The sequence below is a fragment of a genome, unplaced genomic scaffold (assembly GCF_019419815.1).
Source record: "Pyrus x bretschneideri cultivar Hongxiangsu unplaced genomic scaffold, Pyrus_bretschneideri_v1 Contig10, whole genome shotgun sequence".
Classification (NCBI taxonomy): domain Eukaryota; kingdom Viridiplantae; phylum Streptophyta; class Magnoliopsida; order Rosales; family Rosaceae; genus Pyrus; species Pyrus x bretschneideri.
This window is the reverse complement of record NW_025999391.1, coordinates 4,355,061-4,371,048: the sequence shown is the minus strand read 5'-3', so window position 1 is coordinate 4,371,048 and position 15,988 is coordinate 4,355,061. Positions and strand designations below refer to the sequence as shown.

Genomic DNA, 15,988 nt, shown 5'->3' with positions numbered 1-15,988 from the left:
AGTGGCATGAACATTTCGTTCAATCGAACGAAACAAACAATGAAAGTTTGTAGAAGAATGTTGGATTTTCATTGAACCGTAGAATAAAAGAACTTATCTATTTGTGAAAGAAGAAATTAATTGTAATTAACACTGTACATTCTTGGATGATGGAGCCGAATGGTGAGTAATTCACTGAAAATCCTAGTTTTAATCTCCAATGCTATCTACGAAAGGAATGTTTTTGCATTTCAGATTCAACTTTTCTCACATTTTCGACAATAGCTTGTATCTTTCCAGACAGTTCTTCTGTTTCCGCCTCAACATTGTGCATAAAACTAAGTAGTTTTTCTCGATAAGCTGCACATCGTTGATCCTGATGCTCCAACTCCATTGTAAGTTCCTCAATTTTTCGATCCTTATCGCCCTGCAATCATCAACAAGCAAATTAGTCAACTGCGGAAACTGAACTGAGTCAAAAGTATTGAGACCTATTAAAAATAGTAAACATAAACTCAAAAGATCGCTATCATAGAATTCTAAGGTTGATTCATGAACAAATTCGAAAGTCTTCCAATGGTTACTTATTCCAAACTCACCCTTCCTTATTCTCCTTGAAATTTTTTTCATCGGTGGTTCATTCAACAACTGGTGAGATATCGAGAACCATGCTTTTATGCATGTCATCAAAGAACTTTGCCTACCATTCCCTAAGACCCACCATGATGCTTCATGTAGGGACCATTACAAATCATAGATAGCTCATGAAAGTTATTACTAGAGTAGATCTACCATGCATATCTATCTCTTATTTCTTTACCCTTACACAACATAAGTTTGCAGAGTAAGTTCTAACTTGTGAAAATAAACAAAAGGCAAAGAAATTTAACTATCGTAAATGATTTGGAAAGACGATAGCTAGAGTTTTGAAAGATCACTAAATGATTTACATGGGAGAGAAACAAGGGGGATAACCAAGCAAAAAACAACGACCTCGAAAAACATTTGAAAAGGGAGAATATTAATTATTAAGTTAAAACTATAAGGATGCTCACCTCTGTGCTAAAACCATTGGCAGTAACAACCAGAGGATGATTATGATCCTTTACAAATCTCGTAACAACCCATTTTCCAGATTTTTCCATCTTCACCAAGATTGTTGCCTTGCAACCTTCTCGTGCACTAGGTCTAGGCTTTTTCTCAGGTCCAAATTTTCCCGGCTGGTTAGGAGAAAACCCTTGTTTGTTACACCCAAGCCGACGGGCAAGAGTTCTCCCATCAATTCCTGATCGACGACGCTGCATAACACGGACAACAAATCCAACCTGTCTGGCATAGTCAGTATAGAATTTCCTGGCAGCATCTTCGGAATCAAATTCCATACCCACGTAAGGTTCCGGAACCAGACCTCCTCCCGAAGTACCTACATCCATCTCCACAGTACTCTCTACTTCTACCTCAGCTTCCCTTGCCAAATCTACTGTCATATAACATGTAACAGAATCCATAAACATTTATTTCGGGCAGATTACTTGCGTAATTTGTCATGGGAAAAAAAAAATTTAATATACACTAAATAAATCCACCCACGCATTACTTTTACTAATCAAGCTATCAACATGCAGTTTCAAGCAAACAGCCCTGATCTTTGAACAACATCATGAAGTTTTAACTTTTCTAAAACTTGGGTCATTTATCGCGCCGAATTTTTGTCATAGAAAAACCGAAAAAATACTAATTAAACTCAAAACACAAATCCTTCATGAAATTGGACCAACCACCCAATATTTAACATCATGAACAAAAATGCAGATAGATAAATAAAACCCAAAACAATCCAGATAAGCATAAGCTCTCACAGCCGCACACATTTACAGAATGCTCAGTTCAATGGTGGTATATAATTTTTTCAAGTTCATGAAATCACAAGAGATCTGAGAATCTAAAAAAATTAAAGTTTGTCCCACCTCCCCACATTTTCTCACCTAGCAATGCTTTGCATGAGCTAATTTTCTCGAGAAAATTCAAAACATTTGCAAGGAAAGCCCAGTATTTACAGCCATTTAAAGAGTCAAATATATCGGATTGCACAGATTCGTTATAATAATTGAAAAAAAAATAAGGAAAAAAATTGGAGTTGAAAGAGTGGCAGAGCGTGGAAAAAAAGAAGAAGTAAAGGAACTTACTTTAATAAAAATCGGGAAGTGGGTAATCGAAGAAGTTCGGAATGGAATTGGAAGCTGAAGATTTTTTTGGTGGGTTTCGTGGACTGATCCAAGGGAAGAAGATGGAGACCGCTCAGCAGCTGCAGACGAAGACGAAAGGGACACAACGCCTCTAACTTCCGAACTCAAAAGCAACTCAGCAGTAAAATTATTTTCTTTTCTTTTTACTTTTTTATTTAAATCTGCTTTTGGTGATATGGGCTCATGGTTTATGGGAGGATCTTGGATTTGCGTTGGACTGGGCTTTACTCGCATGTCAGAATATTTTTCTTTATTTTTATGTAACAATATCTTTTAAGGAAGGAGGTTAATTTAAGCTTCGTAATGAAAACGTTTAATGATTCGATATGGGAGAGTCAAATATAAGACTTCTTGCTGATACGTGAAAAAAAATATTACTAAATTGTAATACTTATGATTATAAGTTTTAAAATAAATTAAAAAGTCGCACCAAATAATATATATAAGTAAAAACAAAAGGTCAAATTCGGTTTAAAACCAAATTCCACCAAAATCACCAATTATTTATTATTTGAATTAAGTTTGAATATCATGATTAGCTTTCATATGTAATAAAAGGTTACCTAAAGGATTAGTTAGTGATTATATATAAGTAACATAATGATTTTTGCAATTTACGATATAATCTAAGGATGCGCTCGTTGCACCGGATTATTTCGAACTAAATTAGCTTCAGGGACTAAGCTAGACTAGCATTAGACTAAGCTGGACTAACTTAGTAAAACGTTTGATATAGCGTTGGACTAAGAAACTGATTAATAACAAATTTTATGACACACCCCAACCGAAATCAAGGTGTGTTGGCCGTCACGTAAGGGTAATGTAGTTATGTGCATAGTGCGGAAGCAATATTAACATAAGAAATGCGAATAAATAAAAACTAAACTAACTAGAGCACTAATTAAGAACAAATGCAAGATGAAAGTAAGTGTGAATTCACAATCAGAGCATATTCTCTGGTTGCTCATATTCTATGTGATCAGTGTGTGTATATAGTAGTCTTGCTTGACCAAAACAAATTATACCGAAACCAAACGATTAAATGAATATCACAAGAAACTTTCAAACAGCATAATAGTGGCCCTCCAATTGGGCTGAGTCAAACTTCTTGTTAATTAGGGATTGTGTCAATTCCTTGGAACTGATGGAGCGTAAGCAGGGGCAAAGCTCTATGGTGGCTGGTAGGGCATGGGCCCCTCCCCATTAACAGAACACCCCATTAACACATCATTTACCACTAACACTCCAAAAATTACTCCTCATCCCCACTACACATGCTGCAGCACATACAAAGATTTTCATCCCCGTTCAACAAGTAATCAATGAATTTTATCTACTAGTCTCTAAACCCAACTCCTTTTCTCTTCACTTTGCTCACCACAAAAGATTTTCATCCCTGTTCACGCAACAATCAAATATCATATGCTTTACTTTTTTTTAGGGAATTCACTCGACAATCAACTTGAAAGCAGGGGATTTCTTTAAACCCTCAAGTATATAATGAATTCAGGTAAACATATTAACAACAATACATTCACCAATTAGGAAATAAATTTGAAATTTAAAATAATAATTGGCTTTCAAATTTGACATAAATCCTAGAAAACACTTAGCAAGACTTATGGAATCAGAAAAAAAGAGAAGATGGAGATGGTTGTAGTGGCTTACAAGACCTGTACCTCTATCATCTTTCTTCTGATTGCCGTCTTTTTCGTCTTCCTCACTCTCACTAGGCATATTCTTTGAATCCTCAATCCTCAACAAAATCTCATAAAACTCCTAGTTAGAAGCACAAAGAGTAGTGGTCGCCATAGAACACCACTTCTTCTTAGTACCCAATCTGAAACGACAAAGCATCTCAACCAGATTAGCAGCAACCTCCAGATGATAACGAGACAAGTCAATGAACCTCCTGTAATACTCATTCGCCGTCATCTTCCCCTGTCTCAATTGAGTAAATTCTTGCTTCTTGCGATCAATATACTCAGAGGGAACAAACCTCTTCTGAAACAACCATTTAAACATTTCCCAGTCAGCAATTTCCTCTGGGTTCAAATGATAAACCTCATGTTCCCACCAGGATGCTAGTTCTTGACCTAAGAACTAGGTAGCCATCTCGACCCACCTTTCAGAAGGAAGATTCCCTTGACTTTGCATCACTCGAAAAGTCTTTTCAAGATGCTCGAGCCATCGCTCTGCTCTTTCATGTCCTTCGTGACCCTCAAACTTATCCAACTTTAAATTATACATAATCTCTAGATGAGTCCTCTGAGGAGGGCGAAGACTGAATCACATAAGCTATAACTTCCCTCAACTGAGCTATATTGGGGAAACTAGGCTTAGCTGAACGATGTGACTCTCTACGAGGCGGCATAGTTCTGACAGAAGACACCAAGATAATTATAATACTCACAAAATATGCAGGACTGCTAAATCAATGCGTGCTGACCGTCACATGAGGGTGACGTAGCCATGTGCACAATGCGGAAGCAATATTAACATAAGAAATGCAAATAAATAAAAACCAAACTAACTAGAGCACTAACTAAGGACAAGTGCAATGTGAAAGTAAGTGTGAATTCACAACCAGAACATAAGTAGCCTAAGTGCAATCTAGTAAGATGAATACTAATTACACAACACCAAAGATAATCCTACAATGATGATAATTTGTCAAAGCTGCCATGGATTCCACGCAAGCCACCAAAAAGCACTCCTAACTAGAACCTAGAAAAGCTCAAAACAGAAAATGTGAGTGGGCAAAAACAAAGTTTTTCAAAATCATTTCATTTCTCAAAAGTTCTAGCCCCTCGTCGTAAAACCTATATAATTTCATAGAAAATATAATATATGCTATATCAGAAATCATGCTCAGGATGAAAATCCATAGAAATATATGATGCCAAAGTATCACAATGAAATGATATATGTAATCTAGCTAAAATATATCAATGCCAGATATCATAACAACCAAATCCACCTAACATGACCTGCACAGCTGAGTCTATAGCTCATAACTAATCTCAACCATATCAAATCCTGCACACGAGTCGGAACAACCTAAAGTGGTCTGTACGACAGGACTGGGTGTAAAATAATTATGCTCTAGTGCTACGATCACGTGAAGACTATGCGAATAATCGCGGGTCACCTATGAGTGGGAACCACCTAAAGTGGTTTGTATGATATGACTATGCACTTAACTTGGATCCAAGGTGAGCATATGGTACGGGAGGTGAACATCACGTGAAGGATTATGCTCTAACTCTGGGTGAAAGCACTAACACCGAGGTGCAGGTTTATGAGCTCTCAATGCATCACATCATAATCATTATCTATAAACTTACCTGGCACTTACCTATGTGTCCGCATCACCAATTATAAATATATGCAACTACTAATGCATAAACAAAATAGGCAGATACTTTGCATGGCATTTCAAAACGTATAATCATTCAATTTCATTTTTTGGGAAAAATCTCAAGTATATAGGTATATACGGAAAACCAAAAACCCACTCACTGGTATGTGGAAAGGTCGTAGCCCCCGAGCCTCGATTGATTGCACTTGTCCTGAGGATAGGTCTCACCTATATGCGAAACAACTACAAAAACGTTAATTTAAAGCACATAACCAAAACTAGATAATAACTTTTCATACATAGCTCAAATGAGGTTTTTGAATATACCAATGTGATCTACTCAACACCACAAACATCCGTATATTCTTAAAATAATTTTTGGACAACTCAGGCACCCCCACACGCCGGCAATGGCACGGCTAGACGCCCCCCACGTGAAGGCACGTGCCGTCAGCATGACTGACGCTGTTAGGAATATTCCGTTAAATGCTAATAGAAGCTAACGGCGTTACTTGACACCATTAGAATATTTCGTCAACTCTGATGGAATATTATGTCTCCTTCTTCGGCGAGTCTCTCCGGTCGTCGCCGCCGCCGTCTGCAACTTGAATTTTCTCTAGTTTCTGGAAAAACTTTAAAACTTCATATCTTTTCCATTTCTCAACCAAATTCTATGAAATTTGTACTAAAATAAAGCTTACAATGAGTAGAACAAAACCTTACCACTTTTAAAACTTAAATCCAACAGAATCTCACCGGAAAACCCACGATAATCCAGCCAAACTTGAAACTCGCCAAATTCAACTTCCCGACGTCCAAAACACTTCGTTTTTCTTCTCCGAGCTTCGTGAAGACGATCTAAAACTCCTTAGAAGCTTAAAACTAACAAAAAGTCCACGATCATGACTGCATGAACAATACATCAAATCGGGAATTCTGGTTCTCGGGTTTCGAAGGTTTCACATCTAACCAAAGGTATGGATCGACTCCTGAGCTTGAAAGGAGCCCAAAAAACACCAACAACGATCTCGATCTACGACTGGAAGGGTGGTTTGAGGTTTGTCCATATGGTTGTACGGAAATGGAAGAAATCCGAGAGAGAAGAAATAGATAGAGTCAACGGAAAAAGGTTTGTGTGTGTGTGATGTCCAGCTGAGTCACCAACCAAAAACAAATAAAAAATAAAACCTAAATCTAAGTTCCTAATTGGTTCAAAATATTAGGGACTTAACATATTGTCCACATCCAGAACTTAAACCACATGACGCCATAAGCGTTCAAGGGTACTTTAGTAATTTCACGCCATCGATACAAATATTTCGGGACGGGCTGCCACATTTTAATATATATTATTTAATCTAATATATTTACAACCAATTCATTGATTAAATTTAATAAATAAAAAATTTCCATTGTTAATGATTTTTTATCAAATGAATTTATTTTTTGTTCAAATTCTAAGTAACTAATAATAAGAAGAATATCATGAATTTTATTTATTCAACAACAACAACAAAGTCTTTTTCCACTAAGTGGGACCCGGCTACATGAATCATAGAACGTCATTACGCTCGGTTCTATGTCATGTCTTCCATTAGATCCAAGTACTCTAAGTCTTTTCTTAGAGTCTCTTCCAAAGTCTTCCTCTATCCCTTTGGCCTTGGACCTTTGTCTCGTAGTCCCATCTTCTAACCAGCACGTCAATAAGCCTTCATTGCACATGTCCAAACCACCATAACCGATTTTCTCTCATCTTTCCTTCAATTTCGACACTTCTACTTTACCTCGGATATCCTCATTACTAATCTTATCCTTTTTTGTGTGCCCATATATCAAACGAAGCATCATCAGCTTCGCTACATCCATTTTATGTACATGTTGATGCGTTCCCCCCCCAACATTCCATGCCATACAATATTGCGGGCCTTATTGTCGTCCTATAAAATATTCCCTTGAGCTTCATTGACATACGACGGTCACACAACACGCCGGATGCACTCTTCCACTTCATCCATCCAGCTTGTATAATATGGTTGAGGTCTCCATCTAATTCTCTATTCTTTTGCAAGATAGATCCTACGACGGTCACACAACACGCCATATGCACTATTCCACTTCATCCATCCAGCTTGTATTCTAAGGTTGAGGTCTCCATCTAATTCTTCATTCTTTTGCAATATAGATCCTAGTAATTTTTTTACAGAAGCTTTATTTATGCTTGAGAGTGTAGATAATTTTTTTATTCGTTCGTGGTAGGGTCCATTGATGAAATGATCATATATTTTTGGTAAGTATTCTTTTTTAGGCTTATCAGTACACAAGAATCCCAAGCCATTGCCCTTGATGGAGAATACGCTACTATCGTTCCAAGCTAGCCAACGTCTTCATCACCTTCGTAGGCTCTAGCGTTTTTGCCCTCCCATATTCCTTCAAGCGCACTGGGTGGCTCACACACCAATGGGTTCACAAAGATCTCATCAATCATGCGAAGCCGACAAGTCCGAGGTCCAGTTTGATGTGTAGCAAACGAGTCCAAGGTTGAGTTCAAAGCGTAGCAAAGCGAAGCAGACGGTTAGAGCTGGACGGACAGCGGTAAGAGTGAGATCTTCCTCAGTTCGAAACTATGGGTTAGGGTGAGGATAGAGGGAGAGATTGGTGGTGGGTTGGTGGTGTGTCTTGCTAGAGTTGGCAAGTTATGGTGTGATGGTGGTAGTCGATGCTTAAAAGAACAGCAAGCAGAGAGAGGATGAGAGGGAGCATATGAAGATGGAGCAAACGAGGTATTAACAATCCCATGGGTATTTGGGGGTCTTGCTAAGAACTCCTAGGGAAGGAATTTTTCCATAGGAGTCCTTTTTAGTCTCATTAAACATAATCCCACTCCTAAACAAACATGGCAGTGGACTAAAAGTTAGTCCAATCTAGTGACATTTAGTAAGGGCAAACAAATGCCTCCTAAATGTATTACCAAAGACAATGAATTACTATAAAAACTCTCAATAGTTCAACTATTCATAGGTTAGGTCTAGAGTTTGTATAAGCTTTTGGAGGTTTAATTTGTAGTTCTTTTTCACACATTTTCATCAAAAATTGAAACAAAAAATCATCGATAAATTTTATAACCGATTAAGTCAAAACTATAGTTTATTGGAGATGCAATGAGACTTTCCCTCATCACCCAGTGGTGAACTAGGAGAGAAGAAACATTCCATAGATGGAATTATAGAATGGACGCCATCGGCTACTTGAGTTAGGCGGCTAGTGAGATAGGGAAGGGAGAATGAAGTGGTAGTCAATTTCTATGTGCTTATAGTAGGGAATAGATTTTCTCTAGATCTATTTCCACATTCTAACTGTTTATCGTACATTATGCAGCCAGTTTTTGTCAAGTACTATTTGTGTTTAATTTTAAATAAAATTTTTTTGGACCACACGATGCATGTTGAATGGTTAAGATGTGAAAATTCCTAGAATCTTCACAATTTAGAACCGTATGGAATCCAAATTTCTTAGAGTAAGCATGAAACACAAGATCGGCCGCTGAGTGTGTACAGCTAGCTTTATAAAGCACACAAGAAAGTGCCTCACTACTAGATAGCATAGTGAGTAAGAAATACACAACAATTCAAAGATAGTAAGAGCGAGTACTTGTACTCTACTTTAGAAAATAATGTTACATTTACGACATTTAAAGGTAAATTTAGGCAGACTAAATTTCTAAATCAAATTTTAGGACGATATGTTATCAATGGCGGAGCCATCTTAAGACCACAGTAGGCTGAGGCCTACCTTGATTATTTTTTCTTGCAATCTCTACTATTTGTCTACCATTGATTAATTTTATACTATCACCATTAACTTGAATTTGTTTTCAATCCAACAAATAAAAAGCCTATAATTATCACTTAACAATTCGATAAGAATATTAGTTGATCATATTCTCTGTTTTTTGCCTATATGCAATTTTTTCCTTTGCTTGTAGGCTATTATTTTTATAGTTTCTTATTTCCCTCTATATCACCAATGAAATTAAGAAGAGAAAAAGTTTTTCTGTGAATAAAACCTTTCAAAATTCTCTTATGCCCTAATGTTTTTACAAATGAACGTATGATTACTTACATTTGAATTTAATAAGAATGTGCAATAAATAGATATGCTTTTAATGTTTTATTATCCATCATTAATATGAAATTCATGAGTAGCTGATCATGTATCATTGGTCATAAGGAGACCAAAAGAACGAGGCTATGTTTCTATATGTATTATATGCCAATTTCAATTTAAAGTGTGCCTCTTCTCACATGAATTTTGGACTTCGCCACTGTATGTTATGCATTAAATTTACAAAAGAAATGACAGCACAGTAAATTGGAAGGTCATAGCGACTGTATAAGTCCATTCGACATTTTACAACATTTCCAAAAAAAAAATATAAAAAGAAAAAGTAATTCGTAGAGGAAGGCTCATTTCTTCGCCGCAGTGGATCATTCATCTGCCAACACCCTGGTGTTCGAGCTCAAACGCTTCAACCGCCCGCCACCTCCCCAAAACCAGAAGAACAAACAAGGCACGAACTTTCTGCTTCCTCTCTATTGCAGAAGCCAAGCAAACTGTTGGGTCACGATCTCTCTGTCACGGCAAGTGAGTTAATCATTTTCTCTTAGCATTTTCACACTCTTTAATTTCCTAATCATTCCTTAATCTGCACTCACATTAAACCTTCGATTATGTTGTTTGTTGTTTTTGGAGTTTCCTTAATCTGTTTGGATTCTGAGAAAAACTAGACACTATAAGAGTTGGGTAACTTAGAATTCAGTAACCCCAATCTTGGGTGGTTCTGAGTTTTCCAGTCTGTTGTTGGTATTTTCTTGTGTTTTCTCGGCAGCCAAACGTAACCCAGGTTATGTTTTCCAGTGGATAGTTGAGATATAGATGTGTTATTCTGCATGTGTGATCAGAATCATTACATTGGTAAAATATTTTAGTAGGGTTTTGTTTGGTTACACTATGATGTGAGACTTTGCACAATTCATTAGGTAATCGAAAACTAGTTTGGTATAAAAGATCGCATTTTTTCTTCGCAAAATTATTGTTTTGCTTGAATTTTGGAAGCTAGAACCTTAGATGGAGTCTTGTCACAATGCTTATTTGGGCAGTGGATGATGAAGAACCTTCTATGAGCAAGGATGAGGACGTGTTAGAGAGTTCCAATGGGAAAGAGGCAGTCACATATGAGGGGAACTCAGATACAGAACCATTTGTGGGTATGGAGTTTGAATCTGAAGAGGCTGCCAAAGTGTTCTATGATGCATATGCAACACAGGTGGGCTTCATTATGCGAGTCGATGCCTTCAGGAGATCAATGCGTGATGGTAAGGTAGTTTGGCGGAGGCTTGTGTGTAACAAAGAGGGATTTCGCAAGACCCGAGCCAAAAGAACCGAGAACAGGAAGCCTCGAGCAATCACCAGAGAAGGGTGCAAAGCGATGATTGTGGTAAAGAAAGACAAATCAGGAAAATGGATCGTAACACGATTTATAAAGGAGCATAACCATCCACTAGTAGGTACACCTGCAAATGGTCGCCGCAGTATGCTTCTATCTCAAACACCAGTGAGTGCTTCTTATCTGCATTTTTGAGTTGCTCGCTTATAGGTTTATTTTGTAAGACAGATGCATTGTGATTTCTGTTGATTAAGTTAGCGGTTTATTTTGTTTACTTGTGTTGGTTAAGTTAGTCGATTATCTAGTTTCTGTCCGTTGTATATTTGAAAGTGCATTGGATGGTCTAGTCTCTGTTGCCTGGAAGTGATTTGGAGCTTTTGCAAGCTGGAAAGTTACTTTTGCTAATGCAACCCTACATTATTAGTAGGGATTCTGGTTAATTGGATGAAGTTAGCAGATGCCCCTTGCTTGAAAAGGTTCCCCGATGATATCGTTCTTTTGGTTTTCCTTGTTTGAAGAATGTAGTTCATATATTTCTCGCGTACTAGGCAACCCATTTTTTGTCACCTCCAAATTGTTAAAACCAGTTTTGACATTCAATCTAAAACTCAGGACTTGTTTGATAACCATTTTCTTTTTAGTTTTAATTTTTTGTACTATATATGGTGGAGAAGTACTTGTGGGAGAAAGGGAAGGAGAGATAAAGAAGGGTGAAGGAAGGAGGGTGGAGGAAAGGAAAGGAAAGCAATGACAAAAATGAAAACTAAAAACAATTTTGAGTAGATTTCACTTTACGTTTTTGTTTTCATATGATCTACATTCCTTATTTCATCCAATATACTTTCCCCTGGTCTCTAGCACAAAAAATTAGAACTAAAAGCTAAAACCAAAATGTTTATCAAATGGGTCCTTAGCTTTGTAAACTTACTCAAGAAGTAATAAAATAATTAAATAAAGACGTTTTAATGGTTTCTTTTGGTAGTAACTGTTCTTAGAATTTGGACAAGTCCCCTCGCGTGCTATATGTAATTGCTTCTCTGGCCGTTTTGTGAGATGTAATAGGTCTCGTTTCTGTTCAGTTCGAGTAATAATAGTTTCTTTTGGTATTGTGCTTTTAGTTTATAACTGTGTCGTGGTTACTGTAAACGTTTTACATGTAGGGTTTGTGCTCTAATTTACAGTGGTTACAGTAACGTTTTACATATTTGATCAGGGCTTGTTAAAGCCATCTAGCAGATACCCGACGCATGTTTGTGAGGGCGGGGGAAGAGTTCTTTGCATTATGCTACCATAATATTTCCCATAACAATCAATTTTTACTATTGATTTGCCTTTTGGTTTGTTCCAGGACGAAAAAGATCTGAAAATTCGGGAGTTGACTGCTGAGTTGCAACGTGAGCGAAAGAGGTCTGCCACCTATCAAGAACAGCTTGATATGGTTTTGAGGGAGATGGAAGAACATTCCAATCACTTGTCGAGAAACATTGACGGTATAGTCCAGAGCGTGAAAGAAATTGAATCAAAGAGGGTAGCACCTTGAAACGGTTAAAAGGCTGCTTGATTGGTTCAGCTCCTTGCGAGACTTAATTTGCAAATGTGGGTCTGGCTAGTTGGTCAAGAGAGTGTGTCTGCCTCTTGTATTTGAGTTCAAATCCCCCTCCCCATAGATTAGATAAGAGCAGTTTAGATTGTCGTCTTGTTCAAAAAAAAAAAAAAAAAAAAACAGAGAAAAACTGAAAATCTCAGTTTTCGGTTGAGCAGAAACTGAATTATCCTGTAGTTTTCGTTCTTTGTTTTTTGTTTTTTTTTCCGGTTGATTTACCCTTAGGTTGTACAAATAGCATACGTATAAGTAGCAAGATCTTCTAACTCCATAATATTTTGCGTACTCTATTATTTTTTCTTCAATTTCATTTTAATTTAGGGAAGTGATTTTTGACACTCCCGTTATCTCACTCCTCCCTCTTTTTCTAGCCATACGACTCAGAGTAAATCAAGGACACAAACCAAGGGAGGAGTGCAGAAGGAGACGATGAGATATGAAATTCACTTCCCTTATTTCGCCTCCCAGTCTATCTCGTCTCTCTCTTATCTCTTTCTAATCTATTTTATCTCCAACATTAATAGTTATTTATTATTATTATAAATCGAGGGACTGAAAATAAAAATTGAAATGAGATAATAATTTTCCTTCTCTAGCTGTTTGTGGAAACTCCAGTCCCAAGTCGACCACGAGTCCGATTCGGGTACAAATGTTCAACAAACGAAAAACAAGGGTCTCAAACGCAAGGCCATATCGGGAGGTTGAAACGAGTCCAATGCAACTGATGAAAATGTCAATCCGAGTTCATATAGATTTATTACGGCTAAACAAGCTCCCAATCGTCCCCGGTGCTCGCACCCTTGGCGCACTAAACAAGCTTCTTCTCGGCAACGAGAGCGGCCATACTACTTGTTGGGGGTTGTCATGTGCCGATTACAATACGGACCAGCGCACCGGCCAATATTGCTAGTAGACACGGTTGAGGTTCCTATATGTCATCCGTTATGCCATTCGGCATACAACGAATAAGCAAGCCAAACATAATGCCAGGTCCCGAAGTCCCGACAGTGAGAACCTAGTTCAAACAAAAACAATTAGCAACTAACACCAAAAACCGTACTCTAACATCATCTGATAGTCGTACAAAATTCAACCATATTTTGCATCAAGGACTAATTCGGATGAAATGACGGCTTTGTTTTCTCAGCCAAGTTTGGAATGTGATCGAAATCATTCATAATCTAATCAAACAATCAACACCAGTAGCAACTGGACGGAATCAAAGGATATTGCAACGGGATGCTACTGTGACAATATCTCAAAACATTAATGCGATCGAGTGTCCTACTCCACATGGCAACACACGTGTGATTAGGGATGGCAATGGTTTGGTTTGGAGACGGAAATGCTATATCCATCCTATAACCACGAAAATTAACCATACCCATAACCGCAAAATAACCATCGGGAATTATCCATAACCATATCCACTAGATAACGGATTTTCAATCGGTTATCGATTATATCCATCTTTGTTAAAAAAAAAAAATTATATTCATCCAATTGACTCACTACAAATTTTAGTAGATACTAATTCTGTCATTAAATAGCCACATCCAATTACAAAAAACATAACAATATATATTTGAAGTTGTTCATGATAAGCCAATATGATAAATTAGTTCAATAAAAAAGAAAAAGAGGACAAAAACAAATACGAAAGGAAGACAAAACAAATTGTCTAATAATTTCAAAACTTGTGACGACAAAAGAACGATGTTTGATGCATAATAAAGATAGTGTAGAATTGATGAGGTTGTTGGTATGCCCCATGTATGATGTTTGGTGCATAATAAAGATAGTATAGGGTTTGATGCATGCGTAATGAATTAGTACTATAGAGATAGGAATAATTGAATACGTTGTGGACATGATTCCAAGACTTCAAAAGGCATAATTGAATAAAATTATAATATATATCAAATATATATATATATCAAATATTCGGATCGGATTCGGGTACGGATATGGATTGGGTATCCCTATAACCATATCCAAAACCATAACCGAATAAAGTTCACGGTTTTTCCCCATATCCAAACCATACCCGAATTTTCATATCCAAATCCAATCCATTCATGTAGTTATCAATGGTTATCGGGTTTAACAATTAGAATTGTCATCCCTACGTGTGATTGGCTGTGAGATCACCACAAGGTCATCCCCAATGTAGGGAAGTTTCCAGGATGCATTTTTGGAGAAATTTTTAGGTGTGCCGGGAACACCATGCCACGTGGTGTTCCCTCACACATAAAAATTTAGTTTTATTATTTTATTGAAATAAAAAATTGAAGTATATTCAAAATGTCAAATTTTTATGTGTGAGGGAACATCACGTGGCATGGTGTTCCCGGCACACCTAAAAATTTCTCGCATTTTTGCTCACCCACGTTAAGTTGGGTGTACGCTCACCACACATCTCCAAGCTTGCCAAGTGTCCCCTTGGCTTAACCCTGGTTAACTGTGATTTAATAACTCTTTATCAATTTAATAAAGAAATAAAAATAAACTAAAAATAGACAAATAAAAAACCAAGTCTGCAACTGACTTCCCGAAGCGTTTATTCAATTTCGAAGAAATTGTCCTCCTCCACCAAATCATCCATGGCGTTTCGAATCACAGAAATTATCTCCTAATTGTAATTTTATTTACGTATAATTTTCTACTGGAAATTGCTCGAGCATTTGACGACCCTTTATTCATCTCACCTGTTATCTGCTTCCTCCCACCACCCCACGCCAACCACCCACAATTTGGAACAATCTTCTGGGTACAAATTTTCTTCACTTATCTGTGCATCTTTGCTTCGGGTGAATGGAGGCAACCTGTGCTCCTTTCTCACGATGTCGATGGACCTCACCCCGTCAAATCAATTCACCCATTCCCCTTTAAATTTGTATTAGAATTTGAGATTTTAGATTTGGGATATTCGCCCAAATAACAGAAAAGGGGGAAAAGTGACAGAGGAGAGAGATGGGAGGGGGGAGGAAGAGGGGAGATGAACGGTTGAGATACAAATATTAATTAAAAAGTTAAAAGATAAATGTTAAAATGATTATTAATGTATTATTATAGTAAAATATTAATGAAAATGTTAACCAGGATTAAAGCAAGGGGACACTTGGCAACTTTGGAGACGTGTGGTGAGCATACATCCAAGGTAACGTGGGTGAGCAAAAATGCACTCAAGTTTCCATTAACCCTAATTCCAAGCGTCCGACCAACATTACCTAAGTACTCTAATGAAGCATAGTCTATTCCAAGTTGCGATATTTTCAAGATTTCACTGTCAACCAAAACAGGGTCACCTAAAATCTAAAACAAAGGAGAACTTCTCAGCAACACAATCCGTGCAA

At 37.3% G+C, this 15,988-nt stretch overlaps 2 protein-coding genes across 5 annotated transcripts; one reads left to right on the top strand and one right to left on the bottom strand.

The window, feature by feature from the left end:
- Positions 1–54: 54 nt before the first annotated feature.
- Positions 55–2,358, bottom strand: LOC103940832 (protein FAR1-RELATED SEQUENCE 5-like). Of its 3 annotated transcripts, none has more exons than XM_009351015.3 (3): positions 2,166–2,358; positions 1,035–1,459; positions 55–406 (listed from the first exon to the last, which is right to left on the bottom strand). In XM_009351015.3, the coding sequence occupies exons 2-3, from the start codon at positions 1,410–1,412 to the stop codon at positions 203–205; spliced, it is 582 nt and encodes a 193-aa protein (XP_009349290.1). In that variant the 5' UTR covers positions 1,413–1,459; positions 2,166–2,358; the 3' UTR covers positions 55–202. The 3 variants fall into 3 exon arrangements, with proteins under 3 accessions (XP_009349290.1, XP_009349300.1, XP_048422419.1); XM_009351025.3 differs by having other exon boundaries at positions 1,035–1,456; XM_048566462.1 differs by lacking the exon at positions 2,166–2,358 and adding an exon at positions 1,965–2,144 and having other exon boundaries at positions 1,035–1,456.
- A 7,654-nt stretch (positions 2,359–10,012) lies between these two features.
- On the top strand, positions 10,013–12,906 carry LOC103940833 (protein FAR1-RELATED SEQUENCE 5). Of its 2 annotated transcripts, none has more exons than XM_048566440.1 (3): positions 10,013–10,227; positions 10,703–11,197; positions 12,378–12,906. In XM_048566440.1, the coding sequence occupies exons 2-3, from the start codon at positions 10,727–10,729 to the stop codon at positions 12,567–12,569; spliced, it is 663 nt and encodes a 220-aa protein (XP_048422397.1). In that variant the 5' UTR covers positions 10,013–10,227; positions 10,703–10,726; the 3' UTR covers positions 12,570–12,906. The 2 variants fall into 2 exon arrangements, with proteins under 2 accessions (XP_048422397.1, XP_009349292.1); XM_009351017.3 differs by having other exon boundaries at positions 10,015–10,227; positions 10,743–11,197.
- Positions 12,907–15,988: the final 3,082 nt, after the last annotated feature.